The following is a 21,375-nucleotide window of genomic DNA, read 5'->3' on the forward strand; positions in this document are numbered from 1 at the left end:
CCAACAAATCTATAGCCGATTCTTTAGGGCAGGCCGAGTGGCCACATCCAGTACATTCTAAACGGTGCTTACCGCTTCATTTATAATGTTGAATATCAGGTCCTAGTGAATAAAGACAACATAGCGTGTCCCAAAAAATAGCCCTTTTGTACCCGACCTGACCCAGTGATTCACCAGAATATCTCCGACCACAGGAACATTCCCGAGATCTTTTGGCCACTTTAAGGAACTAGATATGTGGGCCAGTATACTGACAAAAAAAATATTTGAATCCGTTAAGTATTCGCTGAGCGGTGAGGGTTTTAGTATTTTTGCTTTCACTCAGGCCTATACGGGGTTATGACTTAGACCTAAAAGAGTTACTACGAAGCAATAATTCTAATAAATCAATGAGATATCAAATTCAAAACTTAGTTCTAAAACGCTTCCCAAAGTAACTTGCTCGCGCAACCGATGCGAGCGCTGCAGGTTGCGGATTGGCCACCTACAATATGTTTGAATCGACCGTTAAAATGGTGGTCGATGGACAATGATGAGAGTGTAACGTTTGTTTGTCTGTGGCTCTACCATAAAATCTCATCTTAATCGTCATTGACATCTTCCTTCACTCCTTTTTGTCGTAAATATCTCCAAGACAGATCCTAATCCTTGGCTTATTGTTTCATGTTTATTTCCATCGTTAAAACTGAGCGAAAATGTTGCCAATTTAGAATTACATCAATATTTATCACGAAAATGACGGAAATCATCTATCCATCAAATCTGAGCAAACAACATACTTCAAACGTCTTTGAAGGCACCGAAAGGCGAAAATGGGATTACCAAATCAACACATCACAAAAGAACATTAGCCAAACAGAAAATGTAATCTGCTCATTGAATTACCCGCTCGACTGCTACCGTTTGTGTAAGGCTTTTGATCGTTCCACGCTCACCATTCCCTTTCCAGCTGAACTAGCTGAACCGTGAAGAGGCGATTTGTATCTCTTTGGTCCAGTTCCTGGGCGCAGGAACGTTACCAAGGATCTTCTTTTGTCCTTTTTAGATGGAATGCCTTCGATAGTCGATGAGAGATAATGTTTCAATTATCTCTTCGGACAACTTTGCAGGACATGATCAAGCAGGAAGGAATTTCACGCTGTTTGACTTTTGAGTATTCGTCCAGTACAGCTGCCGAACGCTGTGAAGAATTGAAAGTGTCACAGCGACTGATCGGATTAGGCGCCTGTTGAAATGTAATCCTCCAATGACGGCAAATCTCTTCAACTAACGAATGTGCCATCATCGCGATCAAGTTTCAATCAGACCAGACGACGACAAACCAATTAAATTGTACAATTGCTCGTACTTCACAAAACACATTTTCCCAAGCATGTTTGAAACATAGTAGAACATGAAGGTCACAGTTACGTGCATACGGCTTCCACGTGTTGTACCATCCAGTTGGAAAACGCATGTCCCGAGCGCATCGGATTAGCATCAACTCTTACCTCATCTAACTCTTCATTTTCATGCTAGACACCACGCTGTGTTATGGAACAATTTGTGTTATTTTTGAAGACTGTTATTCAAAAGAAGCATTTCCCCAACATGATTACGTTCATTAGTTGTAGGTATAACCACTTGCCGGTTGTTCACGGTACAATTCAATTAGAACCCACTGGAGACACTTGAAGGGATTCTCCATTCGGCCGGCATAGTTTTCCTGGTGGACATCACTTGGGGACAAATTTCAGTTGCGGTTTTCTAGTTGAACGGTGCGGTCGAAAAAGCTGAAGGAAAAGCTAACGGTAGGCAAAAGTGATTCAATAGACTTTGGATTTTAAGTTGAAATCTTGAAAGGACTATTTTTGGATAAAGTGATGTTCTGGAACCTGGAACTCTTCATAACTTATTTGATTAGAGTGTAGCTTTAGATCATGACAATTCTGAAGACTTCTGTGTTCGGTAAAAACAAATTCGTGGAAAATCTAAGAAGATCTACTGTTGAAAGCAATCAAGCCTTGAGGCAGTAAAATGTTGTACTTAGAATACTTCGTTGTGTAAAATAATTCTAACGAAATATTTTAACGAAAAAGATCCAAAACAATTCAAGCTCAAATGAGATTTCGCTACTTTTCAAAACTATACTAGCATCAAATACGCAAAGCTTGCGCATTATATCAACAAAACTCTAAGAAAATTCTTTCTTTCTGCAATAATTAATATTTGTTTCAAACTATGAAATGAATTAAATACATTTATTACTGTTTGTGCATCAAATTTGGAGAAACTGTCTCATAATAGTAGCACCATGAGTTGCGATGAATCATGAAGTGCAAAATCGATACCTAACAGGATTAAATGTGACGAAGCCACTAAAAGCCAATCATCGACGATCGATACCGTTACGTGAATGAGAGCGGTGTATCGTCGTAGAAGGAAGACTCGAGTTCAACCGTAACTTGCACTAAAAGTTGTTCCAGACGAATAAGCAACAACAGAGTGAAGTATGGACATAATACAAACGTATGAAAGTTTAAGATCTTTCGAGGAACAAACTTATAACCAATAAAAGTGGACCGAAGCTTTCTCGTAGACTAGTAGTGATGTTTTGCTTAATGTGATAGTTTTAACTGTGACTTACCTGTGAAATGTAATTATAAGAATCATTCATGAAAAATTCTAAAAATCCGTGACTTCATGATGGTCAAGCATCCAAAAAAATATCCATAATACAGTTTCCAACAATTTTTCATGGAATTTACAGTAGATTTATCCAAAATTTCGGCGCATATTTATAGAGTTTACAGTTCATTCAACGTTTTTATTTGGAATTGTTCAAACATTTATTGAGTGGTTTTCGTAGTTTTCAGTGAAATTTATCTATTCATCAGCGATTTTTTCCGTAAATTCTTCTCATTCTGGGAATTCAGCAGTTCAAACGTATAGTCGGTCAAATAAATGGGGGCAAATATTTAGAGGATTTTTAAATAATTGCTCCAGGGAATAAGACACTAACTCCACAATAAAATCTTTCTGTGCTTCCTTCCATATTTTTTTTTTCTAAAACTTCCAGCAAAGATGTTTTTTTTTGAAATACATCAAAATATGTTTTTACAATTCCCAGAAATGAATTTAAGAATCTTCCAGATGTTTGTCCAAAAAAACATACATTCAATAAAAGTTTGCAGGATATCACGTTGAAATCCTTTGGAAGTTTTCTGAAAAAAGTACTCGGCTTTTAAGGATGTTTATCAGTAGTTTTGTTAAGGTGAAAGTGAATAAAAGCCAAATCTCAATTACTCAATAACACTAATTTTATTTTATTTTTTTTTTATTTTTTCGAGAAAGACCTTTCCAGATTTCTTCAGAAACTTACAAGCTTCACATTTTTTTTTTTGGATTCTTCCAGGAAATAACTAATTGAATCATTCAGAGATTCCAACGTAATATATTCAGTGTTTTATATCGGAGATTTTTTCAAAAGCCTCTTCAAATATTTCTGCAATTAGTTATCCATTTTTTTCTAGGACTCTTATACAGAAAAGGTTCTTCCATATATTATCTTGTTGATTCTTTCTGACACTTCTAAAGAACTTTCTCTAAAGTTCTTATAAGTTAATAAGAGATGATTAACTTTGTTCCTATACTATTCAAAGTGATTTGTCTGAGTACTCCTCAGCAAAATTAATTATCACAAGAATGTCCATTTCTTCTTCTAAACATATCTTTGCAAATATCTAAGTTTCTGAAGTAATTCGATTAGTAGTTGTATTACCTGAGATTTGAGGATTGGTTGTCATTTTGATGAAACGTGAAATGTTTGAAGATGGTTGGATTGTTTGAATCTGAATGAATTTAGAAATGTTTGTATGATTTTATTATGTGAAGCTTCGAAGGGATCCTGGAAAAGTTTCCAGCAGGAGTTTCGTCGTAGCTCTATAAAAGAAAATAGAAGAATGCCTTGCAAAACTTCTGGAAAAACTCTTTGAATAGCTCCAGACGGAACTATTGGGAGAGTTATCGCAGTACTTCATGCAACGGCTTCCAAAACATTCTTTTCATGAAATCTATTGTAGAATCCTTTATGATGTATTTTTTAGGAGTGTTCAGCCCGAAAGTTCAAGAAATTTTCTGGCTGTTGAATATGCGTAAAAAAATCTCAGGAGGGAAATTTCTGAAGAAATTTTTGGCGAAATTACTGAAGATATTACTGGCGATATTCCTGAGGAGGTATTGCTGGTAAAATTTCTGAAAGAATCCATGAATTAATTTCCAAAAAAAGCAAAAGACCACGTTTCATATATTTTTTAGCAGAATTCAATGACGAGATTAAGTTGGAATTCCACAAAGAATATCTGATAAAATCCATAGAGCAATTTTTGAAACCCCTGGAAGAATCTCTGAAGGAATTACTGGAATTCCTGCAGCAGTTTTTGAAAAAAAAAAATCCTAATAATTCAACGGTGAAATTTTCCTAGAGCAATTCCTTGAAAAAAGATTCGAAGATGTGCAAGGAATTATGTGGACGAATACTTGAGAAAAATGCTAGAATAAAGAGAGTCCCTTCGGGATTGTTTAAAAGAATTCATGCAGAATTCTTGGAAAAGTTTCATGTGTACTCTTTCTGAAGTTTCTGAATAAAATCTGTGGAGGACTCCTTTAGAGATTTATTTAAAGAATTCTTTGGAAGAATTACTGGAGGTTTCCTTAGAGAAATTTCTGGGACATGTCTGATATATTCCTCGAAGAAATCTTTTTAGGCAATGCTTGGAGAAAGTACTGTTATCACAGGAGAAGTTTTCGAAAAAATACCTGAATTATTACCTGGGGAAATGCTATTACAAAACATCGTTTGGAAATTTCTGAAGGAACTCTTCGAAATGATGAAATTCTTGGAGGAATCTTTGAAGGAACTCTGGGTGAATTCTTGGAGAAATTTCTGGAGGTGTCTCTGGAAGAACGCGTTGAGAAATTTCTGGAAAGTATCTGAATTATGTCCAGCTGAAATCTTTGAAAGGATTACTGAAATCCTTGGAGGAATTTTTAAAATAATCTCTCAATTATTTCGTGGCGAAATTTTCCTTAAGAAGTTCTTTGAGAAAACTCTGAAAGAATTTCCTTAAAGAATACTGTAGAGGTATCTCTGGAGACATTTGCATGATAAAGCCTTGGCGAATGCCTTGAGGAATCTCTGTGAGAATTTCTAGAGCTTCTCTTGAGAATTCCGGGTGGGTTATACGTATTTCATCGGGGGCCCCGATAGCCGTAGCGGTAAACGCGCAGCTATTCAGCATGACCAAGCTGAGGGTCGTGGGTTCGAATCCCACCGGTCGAGGATCTTTTCGGGTTGGAAATTTTCTCGACTTCCCAGGGCATAGAGTATCTTCGTACCTGCCACACGATATACACATGCAAAAATGGTTACTGGCATAGTGAACTCTCAGTTAATAACTGTGGAAGTGCTCATAAGAACACAAGCTGAGCAGCAGGCTCTGTCCCAGTGGGGACGTAACGCCAGAAAGATGAATATGTATCTCAATAATTTATTCTTTCAAGACAGCCTTGAATAAATTTCTGAAATACTCCGAGAAATTCTCGAAAATATCTTTATTTCTTGTAAAAAGATCTTCGAAAAAATCAAACAAAAAATCTTTGTAGTAAATTTTGGATAAATTCCTGTGCGAATCACTGGAAAAATTCCTTGAAGATCCCTGGAGGAATACCCGTTTTGAAATTCTATAAGGAGAATTCTCGAAAGAATCCTTGGAGAAATTTAGGGAAAAAATATCTGAGTTATGTCGAGGTGCAATTTATGAAGGAATAACTGAAATCATTGGAGAAGTTTATGCAAAAATTTCTGAACTATTAGGCGGTGAAATTTGTCTAGAGCAATTCCTTAAAAAATCGCTGGAGGAGTTCCTAGACGAATTCCTAAAGGAGAAATTTTTGAAAAGTGTTATTATGTCAAGGTAAAATCTTTGAAGCAATCATTGAAATCCTTGGATAATTACTAAAATCGAAATAATCTTTGAATTATTTGGCAGTGAAATTTTCCTAGAGAAATTCCTTGGGAAGTACGTGAAGGATTTTTTAAAGAAATTCTTGAAGAAATCGCAGAAGGAATTGCAGAATCTCTTTGGGAATCCTCGGAAGTATTCCTGGTTGAATCTCTGAAGAAATTGCTGGAAAAGTCTCTGCATGTATTCTTGGAGGAATTTGTGAAAAACATACAAATTATTTTTCTGGCGAAATTTAATAATTTAAGAAAACACAGAAGTACCCAGAGAAGTTCTCACAAATATCTCTGACTTATTTCCTGGCAATATGGTCCTAGAGAAAATCCTTGGGAAATTCCTGGGAATGTCTAGTCAAATTCCTTAAAAATCTCAGCAGGATACTCATGAGGAATCCTTAGAGGAGATCTTTGTAGAAGGAATTTCTGGAGAAATCCCTGGTGTAGTTCTCAGAGAGATTCCTGAAGGAATCCGTAAAGAAATTACTAGAAAATGTCTGAACTATGTCTAAGCGAAAACTTTGAAAAAACTACTGAAATCCTTGGAAGAGTTTTGGAAACGCTACTAGGTTGAGCGCAATCCCGACGAATCTCAAACGATTGAGATAAACCGACAATCAAAAGATTCACGAAGCGAAGGGACCATCATTCCGCTCTTAAATGGAAGACACGGATGTACAGATTTCGCATTCACTGAATCATTTCGCCGGGTGTATTGCTAGCCAGTGAACGCTCATCAGCTCTCAAACACGAATACCACTCGTGCGGAATGGGAGTGTAAAGAACCATTCGCTACAGTACCTATGTCAGGATGCCTTCGGTACACGGAGTCGGTAGTGAATCATTCTGTTGCCGTTTTTGTCTCACATGTCGCTCGGCAAACAAGTAGAAAGCACATCTGAAATTGGAACACTCAGCTTAGTTTGGAGAAACGGCAACCTCGCTCTTGACTGCGTGTGGAAGTGAGCGGGAGGAACGCAATAATCGAGTGAATGTTTCCCATGCTTGCTCTGGAGGTATCATTGGAAGAATTTCTGAAAAATATCTGACGGAATGTATTACTGATAACTTTCTAGGAATCCTCGAAAATCTAGACATTTGACTAGAAATTGTCTACGATTTTTTTCGATAAGTTATTGCTGATTTTCTGTAGAAAATCTTCCGCGTAATAATCCACGGTTTTTTTCATGATTCGAGTTGAGATTTTTGTAGTAATATTCCAATAAAACCAATAAACAAGTTCCTTTCACAACACCTTTAGAATCTATTGAATTATTTTCATTAAAACAAAATTAAATACATAGATACCTTAAACAAGCTGCACAAAATACTGACGACTATTTCATGAGAGGGTCTCATGAAATAGTCGTCAGTATTTGTTTATACCTAGTTTAATATTTTGTTTATTTCTAGTTCAATCTTTTTTTAAAATGTTGAATCTATCAAATGCCACTGCTATGATTTTTGCTAAAAATCTCCTCAATAAACCCCTGTAGCATAATTAAATTTTTAACTATGTAAGAAATAATTGTGTTTTTTAAATAATGGTGTTCATTACCATCAACTTTATCTTCTAATTCCACTGTATATTTACAAATTATTATTCCTCCGTGAGCAATTCCCACTGAGAAATTTAAGGAGGCATTTTTACAGGAATTAGTTTAAAAAAAAAAGGATTTCTCAGGAAATTGAACCAAAACTCTTTCCAGATCTAACACTTCAGAAACTCCTCAAGAGATCCTACCGCAGTTTTCACTAAGAAAATTCTTAAATGTTCAAGTAATTCCGCCAGGAAGTTTTCCTTTTGATATTTTAGGCTATGTTCTTCTTGAAAATCTTTGCAGGACTTTTCAGGATTTACACCAGTAATTTTTGTACAATAATTTGAAAAAGAAATCTCTTGGTCAATGTATGTGAAAATCTGTGGAAATTATTATCAGAACAATACCACCTGAGAAACAGACTCTGTCCCAAATGGGACATAACGCTGAAAAAAAAAAGTAACTTGAGAAATATTCGGAAGCATCAGCGAGAAACTCCTGAAGGATTTCATTTAAAAGTTTCATGTAGACTTGTTCAGATGGGTTCCTAGAATAGTTCCAGAAAAAAATCCTACAGTCAGTGCTGGGAATGATTGATTGATTGATTTGACTTTATTAACGAGATTTTTAGCCCTGGGCTAGTTCATCTCGGGAATGGTAATAGTAGTAGGCTTGAATTTCGCGAAAATTACGTGGCTTTCCCAGTACACTGCCCATAACTGCATAACAGTCACATTCGACATTTTTGACAAATTGGAGTTAATACCATGGAGAGTCATCAAATGATAAATACTTTCGATCTACTTACTAAAATCTGTGAGATTGTTCTAGAAAATTCGAAAAAAATACCAAGTTGTTTTGTCACATTGGCATTTGTAACCGCATAACAGTCACATTGAGATTATACATGAGCCTCATAATGTAGTAGCAACGAAATTTCTATCAGAATCATTTTCTGACTATTCACCCAATATGTGATATGAGCTGTACAACATTTCAGCCTCAAATAAGCTCTTTTGAATTCTTAATGATTTTCTTAAATTTTAGTTTCCTCCCATACTGCATTAAAATGCAAACTTGGTATCCCATTTACTCAATGCCTACTTTTGTCGAATGTTACAAATATGCAGTTATGGGCAGTACAGTAGTTCAAAAACGTGAATCTCATCAAGTAGCCTATGTTGGGTGCATGAATTTTCTAAATCGTTAGTGTCATTGAAGGCTCTTAAAATGGGAAATAGAACATTTTTCTACAGTAATTTTGGGTTGCCCTTAGCAACGGGTGTTTTGCAATTTTCAAGGCTCTTTGCCTACAGCAGCGATAGGCGTGAGCTTCACTGGCTTTGCTGACTGCGATTAGCTTTGTTTGGCTACTGTAAAATGAATTTTAGATTTTTTCCCAACCCTGCCTACAGTAACCACTAAAAGATCGTCTGCAAAAATGTGCCGAAATGCAAAAAAAAAGCAAAATCGTTGAACAAAATTATTTATTAATACTGAATCTCAGATTAATATTCCTGTTGTAATCTCTGGATAGCCTACCCAAGTAACCACTTGCCCGCTAATTTGCCTTTGTTGTCTTATAGGACTATTATGCGGCTAGTTTAGAACATGTTAGCTCTGTAATACCACTATATTAGCACGGAGGGTGAATTAAAGTGCCATTTGGTTACTTGGGTACTCTGCCCATCTTTGCAAGGTCGACGTAGCCACCAGCACTATCATTGCTGGAGAAATGCGTATTGTGTTTTTTGAACCGATTCCTGATTCCTTGGAAAACTATCTGAAGTACTCTTTAATTTTTTTTATTATTCCAGGAAAGCTTAAAGGCTTCTTCTATCCTGACTGACGAAGCACCAATATGATCAAAATACATTTTTCCTTGCTATGTATATTTTCCTAATAATACACACGTTGAATACGCGAACAGTACTTATTTGTTCGAAAATATTTGAGTAACATGAGGTAAACGGATTGACATGACACATACACCAACTTACGGTTTGTCTAGTAATTGTTCGGATAGTTTAGCGTATAAACCAGGTTGCCAGGACCAGGATAGTTTAGCGTATAAATTCATCCATAAAATCGTTCATCAAATACACTATTTCTTCGGATAAAATGATGTATGCGTTCTCAATTGACAAAAGTATTGCATGACCCAAACAACCTTCAGAAATCAAGTTAAGTTTTGAATTTCAATCCTTAGCAAATAAATAGAATATTTGATTTAAATTGTTAACTGAATGAATGCAGCCGGGAACACAAAAACGCTTTTTAACACCAACGATACATAGTGCTGGTGGTTACGTCGACCATGCGAACATGAGCAGTATCATAAACCTTCTCAAAGTTAATTCAGGAGTTTTTGTTTAAATTTATCTTCAAAGTTGTCCACACTGAATGGTGATCAATGAAACCTTCAACTATCGATTCAACAACAACAACTTGAACGGTAACTCTGTTGAGAAATTCACTCCCATGCAAAACTTTGGTTTCATCTCATTAAAATGTATACAAAAGTATTTTATCCACATCTCAGGAATAACATGTAACTCCCTTTGGCTCATTTGATAGGCAATGAGATAGACTTACTTCATCGATATCATTTTTTTTTGAGTTTAGTTTATAACATTTTTACATAAAACTGACACATTTTTTAGAATTACAATGGAAAAACATGGCTAATTTCCTCAGCAATAGATCGACCAAATTTATAAACCAACTCTACATTAAAACTGTATTTCATACTTATGGAAGATCACATGCACAGTTTTGAAATTTTGCAAGTGCCTTATCTAAATTGTGGGATTATGGTTTACAGAGTTCCAGTTTTCTAAAAAGCTGGCAAAAACCCAATTACAAAACACATGTTAGCTAAAAAATAAAGTCAAAGCATCTACATCAAATAGTTGGGAAAACATACAAAAATTTCAAAATAAAAACATGTCCAAAAACATTTATTTTTACTTTATAACTAAAGTTTTTTATCTTCATAAAAATTTGCTCTTTTTTTGTTTTTTATCATAAGTTTTTCTGACCAGTAACTCATTTTACCTTGATTAAACTTTTCCGTATACAAATTTATTTTCATCTGTCGTCAATCCCATTAAATTAACAGATATGTTTATATCCTGCCCAAATGCTCTTTTAAGTTCAAGGAATCGACTAGAGGAGAATGCTCTTGCCTGAGTTTACCTATGCATTCGCCTCTTATTGTATGGAAAACCGCAGTTTTGATAAAATTTTGTTCGACGAAAACCAAAAAATGGTGAATATGCTCAGAACAGGGTCTGCATCTCTGAAACACGTTCCACAACACTTGTCATAATCGAAACTTGTCAAATATTGAGAATGCGTAATTTTTGCCATGAAATCTGGATCACTGTGCGGTTCTAATTACGTACCTGTTTTAAAGTTTGCGGAGAAAATTAGCAGAGGATTTTGGTGTATTTTTTACAAAATGTCACATATTTAAGTAAAAATGTATTGAATAAAATTAAAAAAAAATGTTGTGGTGAAAACACCAACGAAATAAGGTTAACTTATTGCCTTTTTAATGAGCCATAGAGAGTTGCAATTAGACGTGTAATTCCAGAGATATGGACACAACATATTTGTATATTTTATAGGGGGTCAACTCAAACCTTTGCACAGGACTTTAAAACTATTTTGAGCCCCAATTTTTCCAAACCGCTAGAACATACAAGATGTCCTGATATTAACTAAGCTTAAACAAATCATACACATCACTTTTAGTAGTAAGGTGCCACATACCTCTGATTGGCCACCAATAACATTATGTCACCTGATCGCACTCATCGCATAGCATTGAAGTATGTGATGGTAGGTACATTCCTAAGAACAGAACCCCACATCTCTGGAAACGCATCTCAAGTTTCCTTCGCACCGTGCCGACACGTGACGAATGCTCACTCGCAGCCAGCCAATTAGTTTTGATTGACCGCAACACCTCCAATGCCGTTGAACGTCGGTTCAAAAATGGCATTCGCACGAATCGATGAAAATGTAAATTGATAGTCTGCCCGTTGTTTTTTGTGCTACTTGCCGCAGGAATATATGTATGTTGACTGCGCACATGGAATGCTATATCATTTCAACGATTAGTGTCAATGTCTGGAGGGCGTTACGATCGAAAGCAAATGACGTGATCTCCAGTCACGACCTTTCCCATGTGCACTAATTGTGCGTGAAAATCGGTATCCTGCCAAGAACGCACATATGAGTACTGGATCAAATTATTTGTCAAAAGTCGGAATATTTTTTTGGGATTTCCAAGTGCATTTTTTTAGGATAATTGAAGATATACTACATACATATCTTCAAAGCAAAATTACTGGTTGTCAATATCGACTAAGATGCTGAAAATTAAGGAAATTTTTGAGAACTTGTGGAAAAATATTAAGAAACAAAACAGAAAAAAAAAACAAATGATCCGAAATGTGTTCTCAACAATAAAATCTATATTTATAAATGTACAAGCTTTTACTGCTAATAAATGATTGTGCTACTTTTCCCCGAATGTCAGATCCCCGAATGCCAGTTCCCCCGAATGACCCGTTTCCCCGAATGCCAATTCCCCGAATGACCCGTTTCCCCGAAAAGTGGAGCAGCTCAAATAGGCGCAAAAATAGTTTTCAGTGGCATGATGGTGAATAGAAAGAACGATAAGCAATCAAAAGAATGAGGTATTTGGTCATTCTCGGCTATATACATGTTGCCAAAAATTCTGAGGACGGTAAAACTCGTAAGAACCACCAATCAAATAAAGAAGGGTGCATATCAGATGACCAGTACCTTCACCACCCTGAAATGTATAAATATATGACAATTATGAGTTTCAAAATCTCTTCGGGGAAGTAGGTTATTCGGGGAAACGGGATATTCGGGGAACTGGCATTCGGGGAACTGGCGTTCGGAGAAACGACATTCGGGGAAAAGTAGCACAACCCGTATAAATTTATAAAAGACTAGACTATTCAACCATCTTTAAGAGTTTTGACCAAGAATTGGTCCTGTTACCCCTATGTGAAACGCTTGCGTCTGAGCAATATGATTACCTTGATTGATTGAGAAAATCGCCCTGAAGGCCAATAATAAGTGCCTGATACGATTTGTTTGCATTTTGTACGGTTTAGCTCTGACTGGTAGTGCAATCATTCATCGCATGGAACGATCGAAAGCGGCAACCGTACCAACCAATTAAGATGTTGAACCTGAAAATCGACACCCTGCCTGAACCAGGCAACCGCTACCAACTCGGGGAGGTGATCGGAACCGGGGTTTGTGCCAAGGTGTACAAAGCGGTCGATACCAAGGCAAGCAACAAGAACGTGGCCATCAAGATCCAGAAGTATGAGGCAGAGCTGAAGACGGCCATTCAGGAGGAATATCGCATTTTGCGTGATTACTCCAATCACGGCAACTTGTTGGATTTCTATGGAGTTTACCGGAAGAAGGTCCCTGGCGATGCGGATGAAATTTGGTTTATATTGGAGGTGAACTTTTGAATGATAATTTCTAGACATTTTCTAACAGAAATTGTTTTCAGTATTGCGACCATGGACCGGTGATTGATGTGGTCAAAAAGATCCATGCGTCCAATCGGCGAGTATCCGAGGAGCAAATTGCTTACATCTTGCGGGAAACTGCCAAAGCTGTCGTCTATCTACATGAGCACCATGTCATACATCGGGATATTCGGGGCAGCAACATCTTGCTGAACAAGGAAGGAGAGGTCAAGTTGTGTGACTTTGGTTTATCGAGAGACAGCAAGTCTACCTTGGGGAAGAGAGGGACTTGCATTGGGTCACCAAACTGGATGGCACCGGAGGTCATCAGCAGTTCTAAAAATGGTATGTTGGATGCGAACTCTAGTTAAGAAAATTCTTCAATGATCTCTGATTCACTATTCCAGATGACGAAGTCTACGACAACAGATCCGACGTTTGGGCGCTTGGAATCACAGCGATCGAGCTGGGAGATGGTAAACCTCCGTTCGGAGATATGCATCCCACCAGAACGATGTTCCAAATCGTTCGCAATCCACCACCTACTTTGTACAGACCGGCGAATTGGACTCAGAACTACAACGACTTCATTACGGAGTGCTTGGAGAAAAATCCCGATCATCGTCCGTTCATGATGGAGATCATGGAGCACCCTTTTTTAACCGAGCTTCCGGAAAATGACTACCATGTGAGTTTCTCTTGATACCCTAACATGATAGTTTGATAAACATTTCTTTCCTTCTCCATCTAGTTAAGTCAAGAACTGAAAATGCTCGCGGCATCTGTCAGTCACCTGCAGATTCCGAAAAAAGAAGAGTTTAAATTGATCAAGGGAGCGCTGAAAGCGGCCGACAACAAGACGGAAAAGATGTTCGTCGAGGATTTGGCTGCACTGGAAACCGTCTCGGAGGAAACCATTCTGGAAGAGCTTATACAACGCTACAAGAGCGGGTCGACGTACACCTTCGTGGGAGATGTGCTGATTTCGATGAATGCCAACCAACCGCCGCCGGAGTATGTTCGTGGGGTGAGTAGTCACATATTCAAGCCTCATACGACGATCTGCTTTAAAACGTTGTAAATTTATGATATTGTATAAAGAAATTTATATGCTAAGCTCGGAACTAGTAAAAGGCTTCGATAAAAAACGCATCACCTCGTTGCCAAGATTCACAACTAGACCTTGCAAGAGCGGGTTGCGGTCAAACGACTTGAAAGGAAAAAAAATCTTTCAAATATTCCTACCAGTGGATTTCAAAGTATTCCCTCATACATTTATGCAGTTATACCTTCGAAATTCCCATAGATATACCTTGGGAAATTTTAAAAAGACATTCCTAAAAGTACTGTTGAACGAAACCTGAAAAAAATCGATACGGATTACTACCCGATCAGTGGATTACAACAGAGTTGTAACAGATTTTGTTACTCAGTTGACGCGCTTTTTCAAGCAAAATATGTTATAATTTTGGCTTTTGGTTAGTAGTTAAAATAACAATAATTATTACACAGTTTCCTCCACACTAAACAAAAAATATAACAAAATATGTTATAATTTAAACAAGAATGTAACTCATTGTGTTTCAAATCGACCAAAAATATAACTTATTTTGTTTCTTTGCATAACTGAATTACAACAAAATTTGTTATAAGCAATGACTCTTTAATTTTTATTACGAATTTTGTTATAATTATGTTTTGAATTGAAACAAATTTGAAACAGCTTTTCTCATTATAACTGATGTTGTTTAAATTATGTTTTAATGTACTCTATAAACTTAGAGTGCTTCTAACAAAAATGAAACAAAATTTGTTATGTGTAACAAATTTTGATATGATTGTGCTACAATTTTGTTGAAGTCTACTGGTCGGGTAGATACATTTCGGATACAAACATCAAGTTTATAAAGAAAACCTGGATTTTTTACTTGTTTTAAATTAATTATGAATCGTGGTTTACGGCAAACCAGCCGAGTGGAAGTTTAACGACTACCGAAAAGCTAAACCTTACATATACTTTTGCAATTGAATTAAATGGACAAATTGATGTGAAATTTTGCGAAAAAGTTGTACGTCTTCTCGGTGAGAATCGAACTCCCCACTCCCTGATCTCTAGTTAGGGCGCGTATTGAAATAACACACTACACTAGCCAACGACTGTGCTGGCTGAAATTTCTATAGTGCGGGCTTCCAATGCCACATTGGACCGAATCGACAATTTACCCGGAAAAAAGTGTTAGGGGAACTGGGTGTAAAATGCGCCGTTGGGGTAAAACGCGCCACCCTTGTTTTGAACGAATAACGTGCAGCGTCCCAACTGTTTTTCACCCGAGATAATGCAAAATGTATTAAAATGCTTCTCCATATACATTTTTAAGTGTTTTCCTGGCAAAAATCGTGAAAAACTCAAAAAAACGTTTTTCGCTGTTTGCGTTGTAATTTTGTGTTATTTTCTAGGCCATTTTTCAGGCCGATGAATAACAAAACTTTTGAAACTATCACCGAGAATCGACTTGTGCACTCCCATAGTTCGTATTCCATGCGAAAATAGAGTTAAATTTGTCCTTGAAAAGCGTATTGAAGGACTTAAACTTTAATCAACTCGTGGGGCAAAACGGCCACACCTATTTCATAACACCAAAACAGCCGTTTGAATTCAAATTCCAGCAAAAGTAATGCCAAGCTATAGTTACGTTTCAATTTGAACCTTACAAATGCACATTTTTCGAATAAGCATGTATACTTTAATGGAACAATAACATCTGATTACACCCAGTTCGCCTATGCAACGTATTTGCTAGCACTATTGCGCATGCGTGCGCGCGAATGACTAACGCCGAGATCAGGTGGCGCGTTTTACCCCGCAAAAAAATAAAAATGCAGATAAGCAAGCATTTTATAAAAATTGATTTATTAACTCCAGGAAAAAGAAAATGGATTGCTATTTGTACTATTTGATAGAAAACATGTTTGTCTATGAGATAATGAATAAAAAATGGCTTATAATAATGTTTTTCATAGCTAAAAACGCTTCCTTCCTTAGAGGGCGCGTTTTACCCCCAGTTACCCTATCTCTGTTCTCGTCGATTTTAGACGTTCGATGTCTTCAGAGAAGTTATTCGTAATTGAGTTTTGCATCATTTAAGGAAAAAGTTAAATAGGGTGGCCCATATTTAAGCTAAAATTTTGACTCAAACTTTTTTGTTTGATTAAATTTGTGGCTGCGCTCTTCTGCAAACTTTTAGAAAATGTTATTTTGAACAACTTTGTCCAAGACACTTTTGATCTAACTCTTCATTTAAGCTAAGTAAATTGATTTTGAAAGTTTTTACATAAGGTGGACCCAAAAAATCAGTAATTTTGATCTAACTTTTTTGTTTTCAGTTTTAAGTGAATGTGATCTTCAGAAGAGTTGCAGACGAAGTAAAGATACACATTTTTGCTGAACATCGCAAGTTTGTAATTTATGTGATTTTGAAGATATAAGCAAATTTAAGTGAAAAACTATGAAATCTTAAGATGCCCATAACTCATAGTGTTGGTTCGATAAAATTTTTCTTTAAGTGGCATTCGAAAGGCCATACAATAGGCAACTTTTGCTGCAAGAGAAACGTATTTTTTGTAAATTGAGAAAATTCACTTCAAAAATACACTTAAAAAACTCTAAATTCGCTTGTAACTCACAAGATTTTAAAGTTAACGGCGTGCTATCTTCAGCAAAGTTGAAGAATTTCATTAGATCTAAAACTTTCCCATACACCAATTTTTAGAGAAATGTGAAACAAAATATGTAGAAATGATGATACGATTCAGATGTAGGTCACCTTATATTTATTACTATAAAACATTCAGTTAGTATATCAGCAGTCGCTTTAATATACTTGCTGTTGTAAACTTTGTATGGTATTATGATTTAATTATTATTTTATCAGTACTCAGTGGTATAACTCACGTATAATTCAAAATGTAAAATGATGCCAATGCAATATAAGAAACTTTAACTGTTTCGTCATTGTGACTGCTATTATTGTGACTGAATACATACCATAGTGTCCTGGGATACAGAACTGTGGAAATGGTGGAATAATCTAACATTATTGAAGAAGACAAGGTAATCAAAAAGTGTGCAGGTTTGGAAAATTATTTAAAAAGATTAAAAGTACAATTATATTGCTGCTACTTGAATAATTTTATATTAACTAATAGTAAAATGTATTATAAGACCAACATATTTTTGTTTCACATTTCTCTTAAAATTGGTGTATGGTAAAATTATAGATCTAGTTAAATTCTACAACTTTGCTGAATACAGCACGCCGTTAACTTTAAAATCTTGTGAGTTACAAGCGAATTTAGAGTTTTTTAAGTATATTTTTGCAGTGAATTTTCTCAATTTACAAAAAATACGTTCTCACAGATTTTGCGGCAGAAGTTGCCTATTGTATGGCCTTTCTAATGCCACTTAAAGAAAAATTTTATCGAACCAACTCCATGAGTTATAGGCATCTTAAGATTTCATAGTTTTTCACTTAAATTTGCTTATAACTTCAAAATCACAAGAATTACAAACTTGCGATGTTCAGCAAAAATGTGTATCTTTACTTCGTCTGCAACTCTTCTGAAGATCACATTCACGTAAAACTGAAAACAAAAAAGTTAGATCAAAATTACTGATTTTTTGGGTCCACCCTATGTTAAAAATTTCAAAATCAATTTACTTAGCTTAAATGAAGAGTGAGATCAAAAGTGTCTTGGACAAAGTTGTTCAAAATAACATTTTCTAAAAGTTTGCAGAAGAGCGCAGCCACAAATTTAATCAAACAAAAAAGTTTGAGTCAAAATTTTAGCTTAAATATGGGCCACCCTATTTAACTTTTTCCTTAAAAGATGCAAAACTCAATTACGAATAACTTCTCTGAAGACATCGAACGCCTAAAATCGACGAGAACAGAGATAACACTTTTTTCCGGGTAAATTGTCGATTCGGTCCAATGTGTGCAATGGGTCGTGACGTTCTCAAACGACCGGTTACGGAACATGAATCCGTTGCTCGATAAATATTTGTTTTAATTACCGTAAAATGGGGTGTTAAGGACGCGTGGGGTTTTAAGGTATTGAACTTCTCCATCAAGTTTGACAAGCCACAAAAACGTCGAAATTCGATACATCAGTCATATGATATGCTTGATTTGTTCGGAGGATTTACAACATTTTACAACAGTTTGAACATGATTGTGCTACTTTTCCTCGAATGTAATTTCCCAAAATGCTAGTTTGCTCTGATAAACAATTAAAAGAAGGCGATATTATAGATATTATAGGCAATATTTTGCCATAAATGCCGAGGACGATGAAACCTGGAAGAACCACCAATCAATCAAGAAGGTTGCATATCAGATAACCGGATCGTTAAACAGTGTTAATAAACACCGCCAAACGCAAAATGTTATAACAATTATGAGAGCTAAAAACTTGTCGAGGAACTGGGCTATTCTGGGAAACGGGATATTCGGAGAACTGGCGTTCGAGGAAACGACATTCGGGGAACTGAAATCCGCGGAAATGTAGCAAACCCGTTCAAGATATACTGCTCATGCATATGATTTACTATGTTTTATTATTAAACTTGGCATAAGCTATTGGATTTTTTTGTCTTCAAGTGATTTCTTCAGGGATTCCCTAGGGGCTTCTGCAAGAGGTTCCTCCAGGAAGCACTTTTGTTCGTCATGAGAGATTTTAGACTGGTTCTGATAGGGCTCTAGGGATGTTTCAGGAATGCTCCGGAATTTATCCGGGGATTTCTCCAGAGATTATTCAAGAGATTTCTTCTGATCTGCCAGAGACAAGGATTCCTTCAAAAAATATGTACAAGGATTTTCGCAGAGATATCTTCAAAAATTTTCTATGGATTCCTCCAGGAATTTTCTCCAGTTAAATCTCTACATTATGAGTGAACCTAAGCTAACCGTGATAAGTTTAAATTCACACACATAAAGTCTAAAAAAATCAGGAGTTACACTAGGACAATCTCTACAAGGATTACTCTAGATATTTCGCTTGTGATTTCTCCAGAATTTCCTCTGAAGATTCCTCCACGAATACATACAAAGATATCCCCGGCTTTCCTTAGCCGAGTGGTTAGAGTCCGCGTCTACAAAGCAAAGCCATGCTGAAGATGTCTGGGTTCGATGCCCGGTCGGTCCAGGATCTTTTCGTAATGGAAATTTCCTTGACTTCCCTGAGCATAGAGTATCATCGTACCTGCCACACGATATAAGAATGCGAAAATGGCAATTCAGGCAAAGAAAGCTCTCAGTAACTGCGGAAGTGCTCATAACAACACTAAGCTGAGAAGCCGGCTCTGTCCTAATGGGTACGTTTATGCCAAGAAGAAGAAGATATCCCCAAATAGTCTTCTCGAGATTCGTTCAGGAATTATTCCTGGGTTCTCCTGAGAACTCGGAAAGTTCTACTACAAATTCCTCCGGCGACACCATTAGTAATTTCCACTCGTGTTTTACAGCCCCCGAGATCCGCATGGGATTCCTCCGAGAATTCTTCCGAAAATACAACCATGAGAATTGCTTCACACTTAAACGGATTCGCCGAGAACCCAACAGCTGACGATTCTCGGTAAATTGTTTACCGAGATTTCGCTAAAGGTTTGCCGAACCCCGGTAACGTTTGCCGAGATCTCGGCAAATAATTTGGATTGCCGAATCCTCGGTAAAATAAGTTCCGAGATTCGGCATTGAAAATTACCGAATTCTCAGGTGTTGGGTTCGCAGCGAAAAGTTTTACTGAGGTCGGTAAAATAATGTAAGTGTGTAGGGATTCCCCAGAAATTTCTCCCGGGATTCGTTCTGGGCCTCCCAGAAATCGCCCTGGGGTTCCTACCGAAGTTCTTTTTTCGATTCCTCCAGAGATTCTGCTATGAATTCCTGCAGTAATTTCAGCAGAAATCATCCTAAGAATTCCCTACGGTTTACAGTAAGAAAACTTCTCAAGTAAAATCTCTAGAAAAATTCCTACGGAGATTTCTCCGAAGATTTCCCCAAGGATTATTCCAGAAAAAAAATAATATAGTTTTTTTTTTTTAAGATTTCTCTAGGGATTCTACAAAAAAAGTCTCTACAGAATTAGTCTTACTGGGATAACTCAAAGGATTCTTCCAGAGGTGCTTCCAGGAGTCCTTCAGTGATGAACTTAGATAATCCTGCGCAGAGTTCCTCTAGAGATTCCTACAGAGATTTCTCCAGCTTTTTCTTCAGGAATTTCTCCAAAGATTGCCCCGGAGAAAATCTTAAGATGGTTTCTTCTAGAAATTATTCCAGTTATGAGCTGATTTGGAAACGACTGCTTTTTATCTACGTAGTCTTTATTATGAAAAAAAGTTGTAGATAAAACAAAGACTGCGTAGCCGAAAAGCATATTTGATGTTCCAGGCGTTTCTCAAGGAATTCCCCCAGAGATTTCTTCGGGAATCCCTCCATAAGCTAGTGCATGAATTTCTCCAGGGATTTTTAACCGGAGATTCATCTAGGATTGTTTTTTTAATAGATTTATAGAATAAAGTTATTTCTTGTAGTATCACTAGATGAATTACTGGTGGAATCTTTGGAAAAATTCCTGATAGAATTCTCGCAGGGATTCCAGGAAGAAATCTCAGGAATAATTCCTAGAAGAATATCGAGAGGACTATCTGTGAAATTTCTGAAGAAATATCTGAAACAGTTCTTGAAGAAATTGTCGTAGTGTAACCTGAAGACATCCTTGCAAGAATCTCTTTAGAGATTTACTTGAGAAATCCTTAAGAATTTCGGAGGAATATCAGGAGAAATCGTTTGAAAAATCTTTGCAGAAATCTCCGGAAGAATCCTTGAAATAATCTCTGCAATAATTCCTTGAAAATTCTCTTGAAGAATCCTTGGAGAAAATCCTGAGGAATCCCAGGTAAGATTTACTGAAGGAATTTATGGAGCAATCACTGGAGGCATTCCACCAGAAATTTCTTCAAAAACTCCAGACAAAATCGCTAGAGAATTCCATGTAGAAAAATCGCTGCAAAAATTCCAGAAATAATCCTTGGTTAAAACTTTCGAGGAACTTCTGGAATAATCTCTAAGCGAATTGCTGTAGTTATTTCTGGATCCCTATCGGAACCGGCCTAGAAAATATGAGAGTGAACAAAACTTCTTCCTATAAGAAGCTCCGGCTCAAACGCTAGTGCAACTCCAGAAAAAATCGCTGTAGGGACTACGGTAGAGACTATCTTGGAAGAATTTCTAGTAAAATATTTGAAATA

At 36.6% G+C, this 21,375-nt stretch overlaps 1 protein-coding gene across 1 annotated transcript in view; it reads left to right on the top strand.

Annotated features, from left to right (window-relative positions):
• Positions 1 to 1,708: 1,708 nt before the first annotated feature.
• The window catches only part of LOC5564852 (neither inactivation nor afterpotential protein C), a 32,897-nt gene continuing 13,230 nt past the window's right edge, over positions 1,709 to 21,375 (top strand). The window contains exons 1-5 of the mRNA XM_021847312.1: positions 1,709 to 1,790; positions 12,699 to 13,058; positions 13,112 to 13,415; positions 13,478 to 13,758; positions 13,822 to 14,097. Of these exons, the coding sequence (XP_021703004.1) occupies positions 12,768 to 13,058; positions 13,112 to 13,415; positions 13,478 to 13,758; positions 13,822 to 14,097 (1,152 nt within the window). The 5' untranslated portion in view covers positions 1,709 to 1,790; positions 12,699 to 12,767. The remainder of the gene's footprint in view (positions 1,791 to 12,698; positions 13,059 to 13,111; positions 13,416 to 13,477; positions 13,759 to 13,821; positions 14,098 to 21,375) is intronic.

The sequence above is a fragment of the Aedes aegypti genome, chromosome 2, assembly GCF_002204515.2.
Source record: "Aedes aegypti strain LVP_AGWG chromosome 2, AaegL5.0 Primary Assembly, whole genome shotgun sequence".
NCBI classification, from domain to species: Eukaryota; Metazoa; Arthropoda; class Insecta; order Diptera; family Culicidae; genus Aedes; species Aedes aegypti.